Source organism: Diabrotica virgifera, chromosome 1 (genome assembly GCF_917563875.1).
Source record: "Diabrotica virgifera virgifera chromosome 1, PGI_DIABVI_V3a".
Lineage (NCBI taxonomy): Eukaryota > Metazoa > Arthropoda > Insecta > Coleoptera > Chrysomelidae > Diabrotica > Diabrotica virgifera.
In genome coordinates this window covers 95,472,764-95,495,042 of record NC_065443.1, presented here as the reverse complement: position 1 = coordinate 95,495,042, position 22,279 = coordinate 95,472,764, and the positions used below count along the sequence as shown (strand labels likewise).

Genomic DNA, 22,279 nt, shown 5'->3' with positions numbered 1-22,279 from the left:
TGCATAATTGGAAATATTTTTATTGTAGGTAGGTAGGTACTACTGCTATACCTATTTATATTTCATGCTTGAATGTATGAGTAGCTCAAATCTGTTTTCTTAGTGTAGACTAATCAATTTTGCTACGAAATTATATATTGGTTATGTACTGCTGCAGCCGCTGTCTTAAAATATGTATGAAGGGAAATTGTTAAAAAGAGCAATCTTATCGGAAGGAATATCAGAATGCATGATCTCCAAATAAAGCAAAACAAAAAGAATCTGTTTTGTTTAATGCAAACATCCAACAAGCAGCAGCAGCAGGACCAAAATAAACAAATTTCATATGCATCAATCTAGTAGGATTTGTACACAGCCGAAGGGCAGTGTACGTTGTGCTTGTGATAGGAATCCGGGAGAATACCAGGATTGTCCCGGAGTATCGACCGAGATGTTCTTATCTACCCACCACTGGCGGGGCATCTTTGTAGGCGTGACCATGCGCTAATGGATGCGCAACCCAATAATAAAAACTTGCGACTTACGCTGTATTGATATCTGTCCTGTCAGGTAAAAACAAACGAGAGAGACAAAAAAAAGATCCTTTTCCATTATTGTGCCGGTAGCTGAGCTTCATCCAAAATAAAAATTACAGCACAGTCGCCCCGGTGAAGTGATAAAACATGACATCCAACAACGGTTTCTGATTGGTCTACTCTATAAAAAAGACTATTCAGATTCTTCTTGTCTCGATCTATACTGTCTTGATTTCGTTTTTCGTATGATGTGTGCTAGTTGATGACATGAAGACGGTAGAAATTTTAGTGATTTTTCCCGGGTTTCTACAATGAGATTTAAATCTGTAGCGCGAAAGAGGAAACTCTCGGAAAAAGGTAGGATTCCTACAATTTTTCTCATAGCACATATTCAATATCTATTAAAAAACGCACCAGATATACTTATAACATTCTTAATTTTATCTATTATTTTTTAAAATAAGTTACAATTTTTTTAACGTAAGTTATGCCAAAACAAAAAATACTTTCAGCACAATTATCATTAAGGAAAACAACTACATTTTTCCGAATCCATCCTCAAATCGCCTTCATTTCTATATTTAATGTAACTCGCAAAAAAGATACCGCAAATAATAAAAAATACTTTAGAATTCCAGAATGCATTTGCACACTTAGAGGTTATGATTTTCTCCTACTTATCATTTAATTTCAATGTAGGTATAACATTTTCACTTTGGATTATTTTTGGCCTTAGAATTAAATTAAATTAAAATTTTTTAAGACGGTTTTAAAACATGATCCACAACACTATTTTATTCGATAAACCTATAGACCAGGACGAATCTGTGAAAAAAGGTCTAGTTTTGGATGTGCGAGGTGGCATTCGGATTTTTGCAGATAAAGTTAGGTAACAACTTCAATAATAATAATTGACTTATTCTCCTTCTCAAATATGCACGGAACATTAATAAAAAAAATAAAGTACCTATTTAAAAATTTCGAAAAACATCGATTTTTTTCTACTGCTTATAACTTTAAAATGATTCATTTTGGAACAAAGTCGTAGGGAAATGAAGATAATTGAATTTTGTATGATAAACGACTGGTTAAAAATGTCTTAAATTATTACCCTTTCTGCAAAATAGCAATAAATACAAAAAGGGGCCAAATAAGCCTGTTTTTATTCAATGTTTTTCAACCACTTTGGTTGCACTTAGAACTTTCGTAATTCGCTTAGAAAATTCTTACAACATACTTAAATCGTTCACCAAATTTCATTAAAATCGACCTGATAGATTTTGCAGAATAATTTTTCAATCTAAATTTTTTTAAAAAAGTTCAAATTTTTTAAAATCTTTCTGAAGAAAAAGTAGATTATTTAGAAGTTTGCTAATTTTTTTACATATAAAGAAGTTCTTTACCTATCTAATACACTTTACAGAATTAAAATCGGATTATTTAAGCGGCCTCAGCACTTTTTTAAAGTTATAAACAATTTTTTGGCTTATAAAAAAATACAGTGAGAACATTTGAGTTGGCATAAATTCATTTTCTCAAGAAAAGGCGTCTCTGGAGATAAATTCCGAAACAGGTCGATTTTTATTTTTAGATTGTGTGATAGCTCAATCGAAAGGCTATTCAATTTTTTATTCACTAATATAAACATTAACATAACTTAAAATAAAAATGTATAACATTTTTATTCAGTTGCAGTGCGAAGGCAAAACAATCTTACTTCTCAATTAGAATACGGAGTGCAATCCAGCTCTCTGAATCGCGATTTTCGATTCTTATTGGAATCTCATCGGAGAGAACGCAGGCTTGTTCTCCATGTTCACCAGGAAAATGTACCAATAAGTTTTTCAATTTAAAAATCTTTTAGTAATATTTTTAATATTTTCAATATTATTAATGTTGCTTTTAGGATTGAAAAACTTCATCTATCTATTAACATCATCATCATCATTCTCTTTGCCTTATCCCTATGCGGGGTCGGCCTCCCCAATTGCATTTCTCCACACAATTCTGTCTTGGGTCATATCAATGTTAATCCCCTTTACCAACATGTCCTGCCTTATCGCCTCCCCCCAGGTCTTCTTTGGTCTTCCTCTCCTACTCCTTCCAGGAATCTGCACTTCAGCTATTCTTCGTATTGGGTGATTAACGTCTCGACGTTGAACATGACCGAACCATCTTAACCTATGCTCTCTCATTTTGGCATCAATTGGTGCCACACCTAGACTTCCCCTAATATACTCATTTCTAATTTTATCCTTCTTTGTCACTCCACTCATCCATCTAAGCATTCTCATTTCCGCCACATGCATTCGTTGTTCCTCTTTCTTTTTCACTGCCCAACATTCAGTTCCGTACATCATAGCCGGTCTTATGGCTGTTTTATAGAATTTTCCCTTCAGCTTCATTGGAATTTTTCTGTCACACAACACACCACTCGCTTCTTTCCACTTCATCCATCCAGCCCTAATTCTACTGCATGCATCTCCATCTATTTCTCCATTACTCTGTAATACCGATCCTAGGTACTTAAAACTATTGCTTTTCACAATCATTTCACCATCCAAAGATACCATTTTATTTGTAGTAGCTCCATCTTTAAATGAACATTCCAAATACTCTGTTTTTGTCCTACTAAGTTTTAAACCTTTTTCCTCCAGAGCTTGTCTCCACTGTTCCAGTTTTTGTTCTAAGTCTCTTTCACTATTTCCTACTAACACGACATCATCAGCATACATTAAGCACCATGGAATGTTACCCTGTAGTTTCGCTGTTATCTGGTCCAAAACTAATGAGAATAAATACGGACTAAGCACAGAGCCTTGGTGCAATCCTACTTTCACATGAAATTTATCAGTCTCTCCCACACCTGTCCTAACACTAGTCGTTACTCCCTCATACATATCCCTCACAATCTTTACATATTCACCAGGGACTCCTTTCTTATTGAGTGCCCACCACAGAATCTCTCGAGGAACTCTATCATATGCTTTCTCAAGATCAATGAATACCATATGAGCGTTTGTTTCTTTACTCCTGTATTTTTCCATCAACTGCCTTATAATGAAAATTGCATCTGTTGTTGATCTACCCTGCATAAAGCCAAATTGATTCTCGGATATTTCGGTCTCTTCACGTATCCGTCTGTTAATTACTCTTTCCCATATTTTCATGGTGTGGCTAAGCAGTTTTATAGCCCTGTAGTTTGTACATTGTTGTATATCTCCCTTGTTTTTGTAAACAGGTACCAGTATACTGCTTCTCCATTCGTCTGGCATTTGTCCGACTTCCATAATTCTATTAAATAGACCTGCTAGCCACCTTGTTCCTGTCTCTCCCAATGCTCTCCATACTTCCCCAGGAATATCATCTGGTCCTACCGCTTTTCCTTTCTTTATTTTTTGAAGCGCTTGAGCCACTTCCTCGTTGGTTATTTTGGTGACCATTGCTGCTACTGTCTCCGTTGACTCTACAGGCTGTCTGTCAAATTCTTCATTTAATAAGCTGTCAAAGTACTTTCTCCATCTCTTTTTGACTTCCCTTTCGTGAACTAGTATTTTATTATTTTCATCTCGGATACATCTAATCTGATTAAAATCTTTTGCTTTCCTTGCTCTCTGTTTGGCTATTTTATATATCTTCGTTTCGCCTTCCCTGGTATCAAGTTGATCATATAGGTTTGAATACGCTTCTGCTTTGGCTTTTGCTACTGCTACTTTCGCTTCCTTTTTCGCCACCATATAGTTTTGAAGATCTGTGTCGGATCTGGTTTCTTGCCACTTTTTATATAATTTTCTCTTCTCTTTTATTTTTCCTTGTACTTCGTTTGACCACCACCAAGTCTCTTTATCCTCAAACTTTTTTCCTGACGTTTTCCCAAGTATTTCAATAGCAGTCTCTCTAATACTACTGGCCATTTTTCTCCAAATTGTATTAGGGCTTCCTTTCATGTTCCAACATATTTTTTCTACTATTCTTCTCCTGAATAGACCTTCTTTCTCATCTTTCAGCAGCCACCATTTGATTTTTTGTGGTCCTCTCCGATATTTTTGTTTAGTTTCGCTTTTTACTTCGATGTCCAGAACAAGCAGCTTATGTTGTTGGCTTACTGTCTCACTCACTATTACCTTGCAGTCCTTGCATTCACGTATGTCTTCTTTCCTTATCATGAAGTAGTCTATTTGGGATTGATGTTGTCCACTTTTGTAGGTAATAAGTTGAGTTTCTCTTTTTATAAAGAATGTGTTAACAATCGCCATATCCAATGCTGTTGCTAATTCAAGCATGTCATCTCCAGCTTCATTTCTAGTTCCAAAGCCTAATCCCCCATGTATTGTTTCATATCCTGTCTTGGTTTGGCCCACATGTGCATTGAAATCACCTCCTATTATAACTTTCTCCTCTGCTGGAATATCACTCAGTACGTCTCCTAATTGATCATAGAAAGCTCTTCTTTCATTCTCACCCAGACCTGTTTGGGGAGCTGGGGAGCATACACACAAACAACATTCAATACCTCTTTATCAATTACAAATTTCACTGACATCATTCTATCACTCGTTCTTACAACTTCTACTACGTTACCTTTCATTTCACTATCAGCAATTATACCAACTCCATTTCTAGTGTTACTACTCCCTACATACCACAATTTGTATCCTTCACCTAGTTCTTTCGCCCTTTGTCCTTTCCACCTAGTTTCTTGAATACAAGCAATTTGAACTCTTCTTCGTTTGAGCGCATCCACTAACTCCAGACTCTTACCTGTAAGACTACCAAGATTCCAAGACCCTATCCTGATTTTTCTAACCTGCAATGGTGTTCCCCCTGAGATAGTCCTCACCCGGAGATCCGAACGGAGGCTCATTTTACTTCCGGAACATTTTACCTCAGGAGATGCCATCATTTCAGTATAAGTTTTTACTGCGTTTGGAGAAGGTCTTTTCATTATTATGGCCTGAAAAGATTTTTGGATATTTGATGCCTGAATGCCTTTTCTATCAGCACCATACCCTGCCCTGCACGTTTAGCCAATACACCACCAATGCAACCAAAGTGCAGTATTACCCCACACCCGCCTGCATTTTTCTGTATAGGCCAGGATCCCTACTGTAAGGACTGCCCTATAAGCCAATGTATTGTTGCCCGTATCCCGCCGCTAGGAGGCACGTACTTTGGTTATTTCGGGATACATCATCTATCTATTAACATAACTATTTATACAGGGTTTGAATTTAAAAACATTTTTTGAATTAAATTAGTTCCAATAATTCTATTACGTCATCACATCCAGATGGATGACGTCAGTAGTATGATATTTATGCCAAAAAATTATAATTTAAAACTAAAAAATCGATTCGTTTCGGGAGTCTCCCATTCTCAAGAAAACGAATTTATTCCAACTCAAACGACCTCACTGTATTTGTTTATAAACCAAAGTATTGTTTATAATTACAACTCTAAAACAGTGCTGAGGTCGCTTAAATAATCCGATTTTAATTCTGTAAAGTGTATTAGATAGGCAGAGAACCTCTTTATACGTAAAAAAAATTAGCAAACTTCTAAATGGTCTACTTTTTGTTCAGAAAGTTTTTAAAAAATTTGAACTTTTTAAAAAAAATTTAGATTGCAAAATTATTATGCAAAATCTATTAGGTCGATTTTAATGAAATTTGGTGGACGGTTTAAGTATGCTGTATTTCTAAGTCAATTATGAAGGTTCTAAGTTCTAAGTGCAACCAAAGTGGTTGAAAAACATTGAATAAAAACAGTATTTTTTGACCCCTTATTTTCTATTTATTGCTATTTTGCAGAAAGTGTAATAATTTAAGACATTTTAAACCAGTCGTATATTATACAAAATTCAATTATCTTTATTTTCTTTTCCTACGACTTTGTTCCAAAATAAATCGTTTTAAAGTTATAAGCAATGAAAGTAGAAAAAAATCGATTTTTTCAAATTTTTAAATATTTAATTTTTTTATTAATGTTCCGGGCATATTTGAGAAGGAGTATAAAGTCAATTATTATTATTGAAGTTGTCACCTAACTTTATCTGTAAAAATCCGAATGCCACCTCTCACATCCACCTCAAAACAGATCCGTCCTAGTCTACTAATAAAACTGATATCAGTAAGTACCTAATTATTTGATAATAATATCTTAGTTTTAAAAAGTAAGAAAAATAATGCTTATAGGTAAACCAATAAGATGACATGGATGTATCTCCAAAGACTCCACTCAAAAAAATTACAGAACTTGCTAAGTAAAATAGTTTAAAACATAAACATTATGATCTATTAAATTATACAGGGTGTTTCATTAATAATTGTCCATACAGTAACTGGAGAAACCTTAGCTCAAAATACGAAGATTTAACCCAAAACACTTAACTAAAATGTGGTTCCTTACTGAGTTACAGGGTATTTTATCTAAAAATTTAAAAACTGTTTTTGCTCAGCATTTTACAACTATTTGACATATCCTTTTCATCCTTGGCAGAAAGTGCGACTACTATACACCCTACTAAATTATGGTACACAAACGTTTCTAGCTAGTACCAGAGGCGTACGACAGGGGATAGTGAATGGTTGACCCTTCTCAAATTCTACGCCACTGGAGGAATTACTATTTTAGTGCCATTTTTAGATTTTCCAATACTTTCTACGTAAATAATATACTCTTCATTGGTAACGATAAAGGCATTATTTTTCGAGATATTTGAAGTTAAATATGAAACGGCACAGTTATTTTGATTATTTATGATATGATGATGATTAAAATATGATATAAAATATGAAAATAACATGATTAAAATTTAAAAATTATTTGTAGCCAGTACTTTAAAACTATTTGGCCTATCCTTATCATACTTGGCCGAAAGTGTACGTGCTGTATACCCGACGAAATTAAGATACATAAACGTTTCTAGCTACTACCAGAGGCGTACGACAGGGGATAGTGGCTGGTTGACCCTTCCCAAATTCTACGCCACTGACGAAATTGCTATTTTAGTGTAATTTTTTGATTTTCCAATACTTTTTACATAAATAATATACTCCTCATTCGTAACGATAAAATGATTAGTTTTCGAGATATTTCAAATTAAAAATGAAGCGAGTCACTACATTAATCAAAATAACCGTGTCGTTTCATTTTTAACTTCGAAGATCTCGAAAACTAATGACTTTATCGTTACGAATGAAGAGGATATTATTTTCATAGAAAATGTTGGAGAATTCAAAAATTAAACTAAAATAGCAATTTCGTCAGTGGCGTAGAATTTGGAAAGGGTCAACCATTCACTTTCCCCGGTCGTACGCCTCTGGAAACAGCCAGAAACGTTTTTTTAACATAATTTAGTAGTTTGTACAGTACCTATACTTCTTGCCAAGTATGAAAAGGATACGCCGAATAGTTTTAAAATGCTGAGCAAAAATACTTTTTAAATTTTTAGATAAAACACCCTGTAACTCAGTAAGTATAGTATTTTTACTACAAAAGCGATATTACGTAGGTCAAAATTTTTGACGTAAAGAGAACTGTCAAAACATTAGAATGTGACTTTTCATTATTGCCATGTTTATAATATAGTCCTGTCGCCAGGGGGGGTACAACGGCCTCCTTAATTCAGATGGACTTACCCAAGTCTTTTTATATATTTTGACCCGTAGAATACGAATTATTTGGGTAACAGTTGATCCGGATGTCGATAAGATTGTTATAGACAAAGAACTTGAGGAATGACATAACAGCGATTTCTCGCAAAACAAAACATCTTTTTGTATTTTTTGGGTCATTTTAAGCAAAAAATATTCCTACAAGTTTTTTCGTAGAATGCATAGTTTTCGAGATAACCGCGGTTGAACTTTCAAAAAATCGAAAATTTGTAATTTTTGAAACCGAATAACTTTTGATTAAAAAATAAAGTAGCAATTCTGCTTACCGCATTTGAAAGTTTAAGTCAAATTATATCGGTTTTGATTATTTGCATTGCTAAAAATTAATTTTTTTATTGTTAAACTAATCTATAAACACATAGTGTTTCCCGTGCCTAATACATGCGTTTTAACGCATGCCACGTAGAAATTGCCTCGCTTGCACTCGTAGCTACTCTACCTACTCGTTCGATTTTAAATGAGAAATCATTGAAAACATCACTCACATACTAGGTATTTATAGCTTTGATTAACAATAAAATAATAAATTTCTAGCAATGCAAATAATCAAAACCGATATAATTTGACTTAAACTTTCAAATGCGGTAAGCAGAATTGCTACTTTATTTTTTAATCAAAAGTTATTCGGTTTCAAAAATTACAAATTTTCAATTTTTTGAAAGTTCAACCGCGGTTATCTCGAAAACTATGCATTCTACGAAAAAACTTGTAGGAATATTTTTTGCTTAAAATGACCCAAAAAATACAAAAAGATGTTTTGTTTTGCGAGAAATCGCTGTTATGTAATTCCTCAAGTTCTTTGTCTATAACAATCTTATCGACATCCGGATCAACTGTTACCCAAAAAATTCGTATTCTGCGGGTCAAAATATATAAAAAAACTTGGGTAAGTCCATCTGAATTAAGGAGGCCGTTGTACCCCCCCTGGCGACAGGACTAATAATAATGGCAATAATGAAAAGTCACATTCTAATGTTTTGACAGTTCTCTTACGTCAAAAATTTTGACCTACGTAATATCGCTTTTGTAGTAAAAATACTATTCTTTTTCTCATGATCATCTTTCAGTGCGTCACAGTTTTTCGATTTCTCTCTAACGCATTAAATTGTATGTGACAGAAAAAAAGGCACGTCTGGGAATACTTCGGTAATTATTCTAGTTCGGTGATTATTCTAGTTGTCGATAGATGGCACCATAATCAAAAAAGAATTATTTATTAAATAAAATAATAATATTATCAATATAATCTGTACAATTTATAAGACTATACAAATGAAAGAAAATACCATTTTATAAATGCAATAGACACAATTGATTTGGTTTTATTCCAAATTGAAAATAAAATTTGACAACTGTCAGATTTAACTAAAATGTCACGTTAGAATAAATGTCATAAATGTGTATTATCACGGACTTACCTTTTTTTCTATAATTTGTGACGCACTGAAAAATGTTCATGAAAAGGAGAATATAACCACATTTTATTTAAGTGTTTTAGGTTAAATCTTCGTATTTTGTGCTAAGGTTTCTCCAGTTACTAAATGGACAATTATTAATGAAACACCCTGTATAATAAATCATATTCTTTTTCTTTAAGTGCCGTCTTCCAATCGGAGGTTGGATATCACCATCACTAACTTTAGGTACTCTTTAGGTACCTCTTCTTTGAAGAGGTTTATCGAACTGCATTTGAACTATAATAGTCCGTTATATTTTTCAACCATGACACTCTCCTTCTTTTTATTGGGACCTTGCAAGTTCGGAAAAGCGACACCTGGTTTCATAGCTCGGCAACATTTTTCGCACTTTTAATTATATTGGCCAATCATATTGGTCCTGGTTACTGGACAATTGTCAAGGCCATAGTCCAAAAAAATTATAAGAAGAAAAAGTAATATTAAGGTTATGTTATTAAAAGGTAAACAATTGTATGTAGTAGATAAATTAATTATTAAAATGCACTACCATAAGCAAAATACAATTAATTAAACTTACTTTTATATAATAATTGCATATCATATCAATATTGTGGAGCAACATATAATTTTTCTTCTTCATTGACAGTAGATATGATATACGTCAATTTGACAATTTCAATTGACAATGAATTATTTAAGAAAGTTATAAAATAAAATTAACATGAAGTAAAACTCCCTAGTGTAGTCGGTATATTTAATAAAAATTCTAAAATTTTTTTAAAAATCCAAACGGATTACGTTCAAAACGTTTTCGGACTTATCAGTCCATCATCAGTGAACCTAAAAGTAAGTAATCTCACTTAGTAAAATTGAAAAAGGGTGAAATTTTGAATGTAAAAAATTGAAAAGTGTGGTTACGATTACTTACTCTCTGTCCTTGCTAAATAGCTACAATGGCAAACACTGGTCAAGATGTATGTTCTAACTACATGGTGAAATTTGTTAAACAATTTGGCTTACATTGGATGCCAATGGATTAGTACTAGGTACATGATGCTCTACTCCATTAATTAAGAGATTTTTTTATTATGAATAGGTCTACATTGAACTACGTTTAGTCTGTCAATGATTTAAAAGGAAGTTGAAATACTTCAAATGTCAGTGACATTGACATCCAGGAAATGGAATTTTTAAGGTATTAACCAAGGTCAAGATCCAATGTGGTTACGGAAATTTAAGTTTAAGACTGTGTTGGAATTTAAATTTTTAATATTAGAATTTAAATTTACTATTTTTTAAAATATTACAACCATTACTATAAACTTGACTATAAAATTAAATTTGATCGAAATTATTGTCATAATATGGTAATGAAAACAAAATGTAAGATTGAATTATTGGTTAATGAAAGTTGAAAATTTTTGTATATAGCCTTGGGGGTGAAAGTTAAAACGTTGAAGTGATACAGAAGTTGTTTAGTGTGTATATAAATGTAAATTTGTTAACTGTAATGTTGGTTGTATAAGTCTAGTATGATATTGATTCTGTATGAAATTAACTATTTGAAAAAATTGGTGAGAATTGAGGTAACTGATACAAGATTGTTAGGTGAAAAATATAAATAATTGACGGAATGTGAAAATGTGTTAGTTATAGTCAAAAATATAGGAACTATTATAACATTATGCATAGAAAAGAAAATGGAATTATTTGAATTGTTAAATTAAAACTAAGTTGATAAAATATGTAAATGAACAAAAGATTCAAAAGAAGTGCGTCAGCCGGATGCACAAGACACAAACCGTATTTGGAAAATAATTAAAAGTTAAAAATAGTAAAATAAGAATAAAGTTGTAAAGTTAGATATTAAAGTGGCTAGAAAGTTAAATGCAGCAGATTGAAATTTTGAATTTTTAAGAAAAAATTAAAATGAAAAAAATAAAAAGAAAAAGAAAAATAAAAAGGAAAGAGGACCTGTATGAAAAAGAAGAATTAAATGAATAGCGAAGTAAAACATTTTGGAAAAGACCAACGAACGAAGTAAAGACCCAAGCGGCGAATAGACAAATAGATAAGGTCAATGATTTATGAAGGGGAAAGTAGGGTGAGAAAATGGCAAAGGGTGAATTAGTTGTGTTGATGTTACTGGGGGTTTGTAGAGTAAAAATGATTAGTATGAAAGGAGATTTTGGAAATAGAAGGAAGTGAAGTATGAAAAAGAAGGTTAAGTTAAAGGTTTTATGGGTGAAGTCAGGAAAGTTGCTAAGTGTAAAGGATAAATTGAAAAAACAAGGAATTTAGGAAAAAAGTTGACGGTGAATGGGAGTAAAATTGCGATTAAGGGAGGTTTGTCTATTCACACAATTGGGACTGGACCTCAAGTCTCGGATAATCTCCAAATCTTCATACAAGTCCAATCGGAGTGTGTTTTCTGCTGTATATTGTGCACCAACTGGACACCCTCAGGAATCTTAAGTTCATGTCTATTGACTTTAAGGTGATGTGAGAAAGAGGAAGTAGTATCTCTCTTACTATGTTCTAGGGATCTGGTGGCAAGAGATCTGCAAGTTCTACCAATGTAGGTAGCATCACAATCTGAACAAGAGAGTTTACATACACCACTACGGTTCATGTAGTGGATTGGATCCTTAGTATTGGTCAAACTCTTGTTAAGGGTGTTATTAACTTTAAAAGAAATTTTTATATTATCACAGGAGTTGGTAATAATGTATTTAACTCTTTCAAAAAGATTAGGGTTATGGAAAGGCAATGAAGCATAAATCGGAGTTGTTGTAGATGAAGTAGAAGAAAAAGCTGACTGTTGAAGTAATCTGAGCTGTCTTTTATGTTGGAGTTTATTGATGATATCAGGGTCATAACCATTGTTTATAGCAATCTGTTTAATGATGTTTAATTCTTTGTTAAATTCAGTAGATGAAAGAGGAATAGAATTTAATCTGTGGATAAAACTACGGAATGAAGAAAGTTTGTAGGAAAGAGGATGATTAGATGATGAATGAATTACCTGATCTGTTTGAGTGGGTTTACGGTAGATCCCAAAGTTGAAATGGTCAATGGTCATCTAGTCTGGTGATAGAAAGGTCTAAGAAATTAATGGAGTTAGAAGTTTCTAGTTCCATAGTGAAAGTGATTTTTGGATGAATTTGATTTATTTTATGAAGTAAATTCTGTGCTGAGTTGGAATCGCCTGAGATAAGAAGTAAACAATCGTCTACATAACGGAACCAGTGTAAAATCTCAGTATTTTTTATGATATAGTTGGATTCTAAATGATCCATAAAAACATCAGCTATGAACGGGGGTAAGCAACCACACTTTTCAATTTAATCGTAAGTACGATAAGTAATCGTAACCACACTTTTCAATTTTTTAACATTCAAAATTTCACTCTTTTTCAATTTTACTAAGTGAGATTACTTACTTTTAGGTTCACTGATGATGGACTGATAAGTCCGAAAACGTTTTGAACGTAATCCGTTTGGATTTTTAAAAATTTTTTAGAATTTTTATTAAATATACCAACTACACTAGGGAGTTTTACTTCATGTTAATTTTATTTAACTAGATGGTATACAGCCAACCTTCGGGTATTATCCCGTTTTATTAAAGTTATAAAATTTCTGCGCTATTCGCGCACGATCGTTTCTCATATCCCCTCCAAGTACTTGCACACGCCGAATAGGTAGGTACTCCTTCGTCCTCATATCTTTCTCATTATAAATTATTAGCATGTCATATTGCAGTACTCTCATTATATCTCCCAGATAGTGTAACTTTGTTATTTTTATTGTGTTTATTATTTCGTTTTCTTTGCTCCTTGGCAATATTTCTGTGTTCGTTTTCTTCTATGAACATGCAGTGGCGGTTGTAGCCCGGGAAAGGGGCAACTGCCCCCCAGTCTTTCCAGGACTTTTGTACTATAATCTTCGTTAAAAAGGCACATTATCTTGTTTATTCCCGGTTGTGTTCCCTTGCCCCCCCCAATAACCTCCACTGTGCCCATGCTATTCTAAACATCCTTCTGTAACACCAAGCTTCAAAAGACTGTATTTCAAATAACTATAGACTGTAGCTTATTTATGTGTTCTTGCTTTAGTGTCCACCTTTCAGGTGCATATGTAGAAGTGGCGGCTCGTGGCTTTAGGGACAGGGTCGGCAAGGTTTTGTCTCCAAAGGCTTCAATTTCATAGGAGATCTTTGGTTTTTGTTTTTTTTTTTGATTTTTTTTTTGTTTTTTTTTTGTTTTTTTCCTATAAATTTAGAAACTATACCTGTTTATAAATTAACTCTAGTCTATGTTGTTTCGAAGTAGCAAAATGGGTTATAACGTAATTGTAAAATTTATTATTGTTTTGGAGGGATTTTAAAAGTTTTTTTCTATCGACATTTGAGACAAGTTTGACATTCTCTCCTGTTTCATGGTGTTTCGACAATACGTTTTGACTCTTTTGAGACAAGAGAAATCCCATTCATTTGAGACAGAATTTGCCCACATTTGAGCACAATAATTTATTAATTTCGGGAACAGTTTGTTGTACCTAATGAATTGCAGTATATAAAATGATACATAGTCTGTAACTTATCCCACCTTCCGAAAATATTTGGATCAGAATATAAAACTGTTAATCCATTTTCTTATTTTATTTGATTAAAAAATGATGGATAATTTTTAATGAACTTGTCTAATAGATATTTTGAAAATTCTTTGGCGTAACTTTTAAATTTTGAATAATCAAAGAGGTCAATGACTTATAACAGTGAGTAAATAATAGTTTTGCTTGGTGCAATTGTTTTAACTTTTGTCCGGAGACCATACAATTCACTGGACATCAAGACAGCTCCGTCAGAAATTTGCCTTACCAATTTATTTTTGATATCAAAAAATTTTAAACTGCCCTTTAAATTAAAACACCAAAAATATATTCTGTCTTATGGTTTCTACTCACGTCTGAAAACCTAACAACCTCTCATAAATATTAGACGTAACGCGTATCGAAGAACAATTATTGATACTTGTGAATGACATGTTACCTCTATTAGAAGTTTCGTCTACTTCTACCGAAAAAGATCAAAATGTAACTACCAATTGATTCTTTCATTCTGTGCTGTTTTAGGTACGCCGCTATATTCTTCGAGTCAGAAAATAAATTAGAAAATTCCAGATCGTATTTGTTAAACAATTTTATTTGTTCTCTATAATTAACTTGATTTAACGAATGCTCCGATACATCCTGTCCCCTAAATGGTAATTCCTAACAACTTAAAAGAATTACAATATCAATAATAATTAAACGACGTAAAACTACTTACCTATTTCATAATTTTATCCCGAGCGCGCTAGCAAGGCAATACGTGGCTACGTACGTGCCTTTCTGCCGTTTGCAGATCACCGCTCGGCAGAGGTACCCGCTGCCGTACTTACCATTCAAATAAATACGGGGAATGTATAAATGGTTACCTATCGGCTAATATTCCATAGCTTCTTATTATAAGCAAATCGTCGATATGGGGACGGCATGCCGTGCCGGGCTTTATAATAAGAATTCACACAATCGCAAACGGGTGCGGGTGCATGGCTATAGGATCATTAATTTGAAAAGTCTCTTAGGCACAGCGCACAGGGATCACTTAACTAACGTATCGGGATCGAATTCTTTTAAAAACAATGAATACAATTTAGTCTGTATTATCTCACAGATATATTTTTTATTTCACAGAAAGGAATATCATCAACTCCGATTAAATTAAATATTTCAAAAATCTATAATGTGTCCATAAATGTGTGGGTCGGCACTGCCGACCCTGCCGACCCTGACGAGCCGCCACTGATATGTAGTAAGTATCGAAACCACGCAACATTTCAGAGCTCTTACTTTCAATTCTAATCTAAGGTCTTTATTGCAACGAATTTTTTTCATTTTTTTTACAAACGCATTTCTTGCTATTTTTATCCTGTTGTTTAGGTATTTGTGATTATCAACTCTTTCTATCGGTACATCTCTTTGTTATCTATCATTTTATTTGTTATCATCTTACATTTACTGTTTTTTATATTCAATTTAGTCCATATTTTTCACAGAAACTGCTTGTCTTGTTTAGTAGTAGTTGGAGTTATTCAACAGAACTTGGCACAATAACGGTGTCATCTGCATATCTTATGTTGTTAATAACTCTTCCGTTAATTATTATTTCTTAACATTCAGGTAATAATTCTCACTATACAGGGTGTTTCATTGGGAAACGGAAATACTTTAATGATGAATAGAGGTCACCGAGGCCGTTCTAGGTATACTAAATTTTTTGGGCGGGCATGTTTCGACGCTAAAGTACCTGAGGGTCTTAAAAGTACCCGTGTTTTGGACGCTGCCAGAAGTAAAGTTAGGACCGAAGGGTTGGGTCTTCCTCCTTTGGGTCTTTTAAATTTAGCGTCCAAATCATGCACATCCAACGATTTATATGGACGGTACATTTAGTTACTGTGCTCAATATTTCAAGCAAGTTTTTACCATACATGTATTTATCAACGGACATTATATACCATTGTGTTATTGTTTACTTCCCGACAAATCGGAACAAACCTATATAAAACTATTTAATGTTTTGAAAAGCACATGTGAAGTAATTGGTCTGAAATTCAATCCAAAAATCATTTTCTCTGATTTTGAAATTGCTATCCACAATGCTGCGCGTTTTGAATTTCCAAATGTGCACATTAAAGGGTGCCGTTTTCATCTTATGCAAGCTTGGTATCGTAATATCGGCAGTTGTGGCTTAATTCGGGAATATAAATTGGCAGACAGTGAAATATCTAAATGGCTGAAATATATTTTTGGGCTGCCATTTTTACCTCCCTCAGAAGTCGAAGAATATTTCATATATTGGAGCTATTCAACCAAAGGATGCAAACATTGAAAAGTTTTCCGACTACTTATTGGACAACTACATTGGCGATCCAAAGAGTAGAAAAAAAATTATGTTTGTTAGAGATAGGATACATGAGTATCAAACTAACTGTATCGATCGATACCATTTCGTAAAATGTATGTCGTATTTATTTCAAAGTGACAAATAAACCTTATCAAGCTTAATCTCTAGAATTTTATTACCTGACTTTCCATTTACATTTCAATTAGACCCAGCGTCCAAATCATGTATGCAGAAACAGGTAATTTTATTTTTCAGCGTCGAATTTTAAATTTAGCGTCCAAATCATGCACGCCCAATTTTTTGCCCTACCGACTTTTATATCCGAGTTTTATCGATTTTGCTCATTTCTTTCCTAAGCCATAACTTGAGAACCACCCTGTATATTTTTTTAATATTTGGTACACATAATGTCTCATTCAAAACACAAACGACCGACATACTAATCACAAGAAAAATCCAGGTCTGGATTAACAAAAAAATATAAAGTAATTGTGACCTTAAAATAACATTCTGTAGGTATATTGAAATTTTGAAAATCTGTTTGCATATTTGAAAAGAGCACAAAAAACTAAGTCTAATGGTTCGCTACGATTTTTCGGCCAGACAATTTTTTGACTTAAATTTTGAAATTATATTGAATTTTTTAACAACTCAAAATTAAAAAGCAGGTATTATTAACTTTTAATTATAAACTATTAAAGTTATTGAATAAATACTCATTTTAAAATAAATCATCTACTTATTTACCACATTGGAAAGACCCAATTATTAATCACAAGAAAAATCCAGGTCCGGATTAACAAAAAACATAAAGTAATTGTGACCTTGAAACAACACCCTGTATATTGACATTTTCAAAATCCAAGTTTATTGGTTCACTTTGATTTTTTGTGCAAAAATTTATTAACTTTTAAATTAAATATATTCAAATTTTTAAGAACCCTGAAATTAATAAGCAGGTTTTTAAAGGACTTTTAATAATAAATCATTCAAGTTAATGAATAAATACTAATTTTAAAAATAATCAGTTATTATTTACTGCGTTGGAAGGACTCACTTACTAATCACAAGAAAAATCCAGGTCCGTATTAACAACAAAATACAAAGTAATTGTGACCTTGAAAAAACACCCTGTATATTGAAATTTTGAAAATACGTTTGCACACCTGAAGAGAGCACGAAAAACTAAGTTTAATTTCCGCTTTAATTTTTTGTGCAGACAATTTAATGACATCACTTTTGAAATTTTATCGAAATTTTTATTATGAGTTCCCAGAGTTCTTAAAAATTTCGACATAATTTCAAAATTAAATTCATTAAATTGTCTGGCCAAAAAATTGAAGCGAACGATTAAACTTAGTTTTTTGTGCTCTTTTCATACTTATGTGCAAACGGATTTTGAAAATTTCAATATACAAGGTGTTGTTTCAAGGTTATAATTACTTTATATTGTTTTGTTACTCCGGACCTGGATTTTTGTTGATATTTGTAAGTGGGTCGTTCGAATGTCGTAAATAAGTATTGATTATTTTTAAAATGGGTATTTATTTAATAACTTTAATAATTTATTGTTAAAAGTGCTTTAAAAATCTGCTTTTTAATTTCAGTGTTCTTAAAACTATCAATATATTTAATTTCAAAATTAAAGTCATTAACTTTCCTTCACAAAACATTAAAGCAAAACGATAAACTCAGATCTTTGTAGTTTTTCAAATGTGCAAACAGATTTTGAAAATTTCAATATACAGGGTGTTGTTTCAAGATCACAAATACTTTATGTTTTTTTGTTAATCCGGACCTGGATTTTTCTTGTGATTAATAATTGGGTCGTTCCAATGTGGTAAATAAGTATTGATTTATTTTAAAAGTATATGAGTATTTATTCAATAGCTTTAATAATTTATAATTAAAAGTTAATAATACCTGCTTTTTAATGTCTTAAAAGTTCTTAAAAAACAATATAATTTCAAAATTAAAGTTATAAAATTGTCTGGCCGAAAAATTGAAGCAAACGTTTAGACTTAGTTTTTTGCGCTCTTTTCAAATATGCAAACAGATTTTCAGAATTTAAATGTACAGGGTGTTGTTTTAAGGTCACAATTACTTTATAATTTTTTGTTAATCCGGACCTGGATTTTTCTTGTGATTAGTATGTCGGTCTTTTGGGTTTTGGATGAGACGCATGTGTACCAAATATCAAAAAAATATACAGGGTGGTTCTAAAGTTATGGCTTAGGAAAGAAATTGGCAAAATCGATAAAACACCCTGTAACTCCGTTATAAAAGTCGGTAGGGCAAAAAATGTAGTATACCTAGAACGGCCTCGGTGACCTCTATTCACAATTAAAGTAGTTCCGTTTCCCAATGAAACACCCTGTATAAGTACGTTGAGTATCTACTGGAGACATAATACATCTCTGCCTAACTCCTTTCTTTATTTCGATTTCTGAACTGAGTTCTTTATCTATTACAATTTGAGATCTTTGAGTGCAGTAAAGGTTTGTTATTATTCTTAAGCCCATTTTTTCTATGTTTCTTGTGTTGGAATTTGGACTAATTTTTCATGTCTCATTATGTCAAATGCTTTTTCAAAATCAACGTAACAAACATGCACATTTATTTTCATGCATCTATGAGCTATCACATTAGAAGCAAATAACGTCTCTCTGGTTTTTAGTCCGATTTTGAACCCAAACTGACTAAGTATCATTAATTTATTCCTTCTTCCAGTTTTTTATTTATACATACGACCACAAATTATTTTCAATAATAATTCGAGAATATGACTTATTAATGATATTGTTTTGTATTCACTGCAGTCTTTAGCGTTTGCATTTTTAGGGATAGCGCAATAGGTGAAGAGTAACCATTGATTCGGTCTTCTTCTTCAGATAAAAATCCACTAATGGATGTTAGCGATCAGATTTTCCATTAACTTTCTGTTTCTTGCAATGTGTATCAGAGATTGTATGTCGTAAATCCCTGTTCATTGTCTTATGTTTCTGAGCCAGGATATTTTCTGGCGTCCTATTCCTCTCTTGCCCTCAATTTTACCCACGATTATAAGTTGCAGGAACTGGTATTTTTCGTTTCGCATTGTGCCCAGATATGCCGTTTTCCTTTTCTTGGTAGTCTCGAAAAGTTGGCGTTCTTAGTTGATTCTTTTAAGGACATCACCATTTGCAGTGGCGTAACAAACCCCGTCGGGCCCCCCCGCAGAATAGGAAATGGGGCCCCTTTAAAAAATTACTAAATGCGACTTGTGTAACAAAAACGTATATGTGTTAGTGTATTTATGCACTGTTTATAAAAACTTATATTTTTGATCTTTATTGGTATAGAATAAAATAGAACAAAAATTGAGAGCGTAGGCGCAAATTTCGTGCCAATGCTTTTTTAATTCATTTTTTTCGAATCCCGAGAAAACTAAGCATTAGTCCGAAATTTTGCGCTTACACACTTTAAATTATTACATTATTACATAGTATTATTCTTTGAGATGAACAAATTTCTTTGTGCACTACTATCAGCGAATATATCTACAATTATTTTATTAATATCTATCTGATGGGCAACTTCGTTTTCAATACTTATAAGCGCTAGAGGAGATAACCGTGCTTCTGACATTGTACTACGTAGATATGGTTTTATTAATTTAAGTTTAGAAATATATCTCTTTGAACTAGCAGTCATAACAAGTAAAGTTGAAAACAAGGTGTACTTACGCATGACACACTTCTGGTACGCAAGATGCAAGCACTAGTGAATGAAAATCTATAAGAATACTTTTGGCTGCATCATAAATTGAGTTCGCTGATTCCAACTGTGTCCTTAATGATTTTCTAACAAATTGCAGTTGCTCCAAAAACTCATTACTTAAATCTGACGGGTACGCAGCAATAAAAGATATCCACTTCGACTTTAAAATCGTTGTTCACTTTGTTCATATGTACTTATAAATCCAGCTTCAATTTGTTCAATGACTACATCGAGATTTCTGAAAAACACGCCTACTCTATAATATTATATTTCTTCAGGGTTTGAGATGCGTTGGTTATGTAATAATTCATCAAAATATTTCTTAACTCTACCAAACCTTTTGATTTTAAAAGTACAGGGAAAGCCACAATTAGTAGCAAAATCTTTGGATTCTTGCAAAATGACGTATCGTTTTGCCTAAAGATTTGACAACAATTTTTTAGAGTTATGTACGAGTACTACTTTTGTAAAATAAATGCGAAGACAAATTCACACTGTTCCATTTTACTTTATTAATTTTTTAATTATTAGTTGTCATTCTCTACTCACCATCTGTGGTAGTTAATATTATTTTAGACAGTGTTTTTAAAATTTTCATGTAGTTCTGCTTTACACCAAGCAGAGTTTGAAATCTGGATGCCCACCTAGTCACCGATAACGTTTTTAGAATAAGCGATTTTTGTTGGACGTTTTTCTGCATTCTTTGGTAAATCGAATCAAGGGAAGCTTTTGAAGATTTCTAGGCACTACTTAAACGTTGCGTATGCATGCATAAAATAATATATCAATTGAACATTTTTACATATATTAGACGACAAGATGGGGCCCCTGATATATTGGGGCCCCCCGCAAGCTTCATGTTGTGGGGGCCTCTGTTACGCCCCTGACCATTTATGACTTTCGCCGTCCATGATATCTTTAGGATATGGCGGTAAATCCACATTTCGAAGGCTTCTAATCTATTTATATCCCTCGTTTTGAGTGTTCAGCATACGTAGCACTTAGTAAACCTTAGTCTCAGTTGAAGATCGAACTCTAAACAGGTTAGTACCTACTTGCATTTTACGAAAGCTTGTCGACCTTGCTCAATGCGATTCCTATGCGAATTTTACTTCCTTATCCGATGCCCAGTCTTCAAAAAGCCACGTTTCCAGGTATTTAAATTTGCTCACTCTCTCAATGGACTTGGTATTCAGTGTTATGGTGGAGTTTTCAAGTGCATCCAAGTTTCTGGAGATGATCATGAATTTGGTCTTTTTGATATTAGGTCAAACCGGCAAAAAAGTGTATGTCCTCAAAAAAATTGATAGTGTGTAAAATTGTTATTAAAATTAGCTGAGTACTTTCAGCACATCACGTGCCATGATCAGAGCTTCGTCCTATAGCCTATAGGCTATAGGTATAAATCCTTCATAGAAGAGGTACTTTGATAATACATATTTCCTTTTCATTGTACTATATTCAGTAAAGTCCCAAAAACAATGAACTGTAACTAAAACAGGTTCTACGATACAAAGCTGGGCAGTAGTTTAATTACTTTAGTTAAAAAGCAGAGCTCACAAGAATTTTACAGGAGATTGACATCAATAAAAACATAAAACTACGTTTTGCAAGTTTTATTGGACCATAAAGGTGTAATCCAAACGCATAATTGATTTTCAAATTTACAAGAGAAAATTAAATGAGCCAAAGGAAGGACGAAAGTATATTTACATAAGTAGTATATTTCACAAATTGGCGACTATTTTTAGTGATGAAAGCTTTGACTTAAACGGAGATGGCAAATAATGCGATCATTGATGGCATTAGACGTTAATGTGGCCCCAGCATAAGAAATTTAATAGCGCATTCTCTTAATAATTGAAGCATTATCCAAGACAAGCTAATACATATAGGGTTTTAACCATAGATATGAGGTAACCATAGATATATCTCGCCTGTTCTGCGCAGTGACTTCAGTGGA

At 32.9% G+C, this 22,279-nt stretch overlaps 1 protein-coding gene across 2 annotated transcripts in view; it reads left to right on the top strand.

The window, feature by feature from the left end:
• Window positions 1-601: 601 nt before the first annotated feature.
• The window catches only part of LOC114326671 (transcription factor hamlet-like), a 638,926-nt gene continuing 617,248 nt past the window's right edge, over window positions 602-22,279 (top strand). The window contains exon 1 of one of the 2 annotated variants that reach the window (XM_028275076.2): window positions 602-872. In XM_028275076.2, the coding sequence (XP_028130877.2) occupies window positions 827-872 (46 nt within the window). In that variant the 5' untranslated portion in view covers window positions 602-826. The remainder of the gene's footprint in view (window positions 873-22,279) is intronic. The other variant, XM_028275074.2, reaches the window with a different exon arrangement.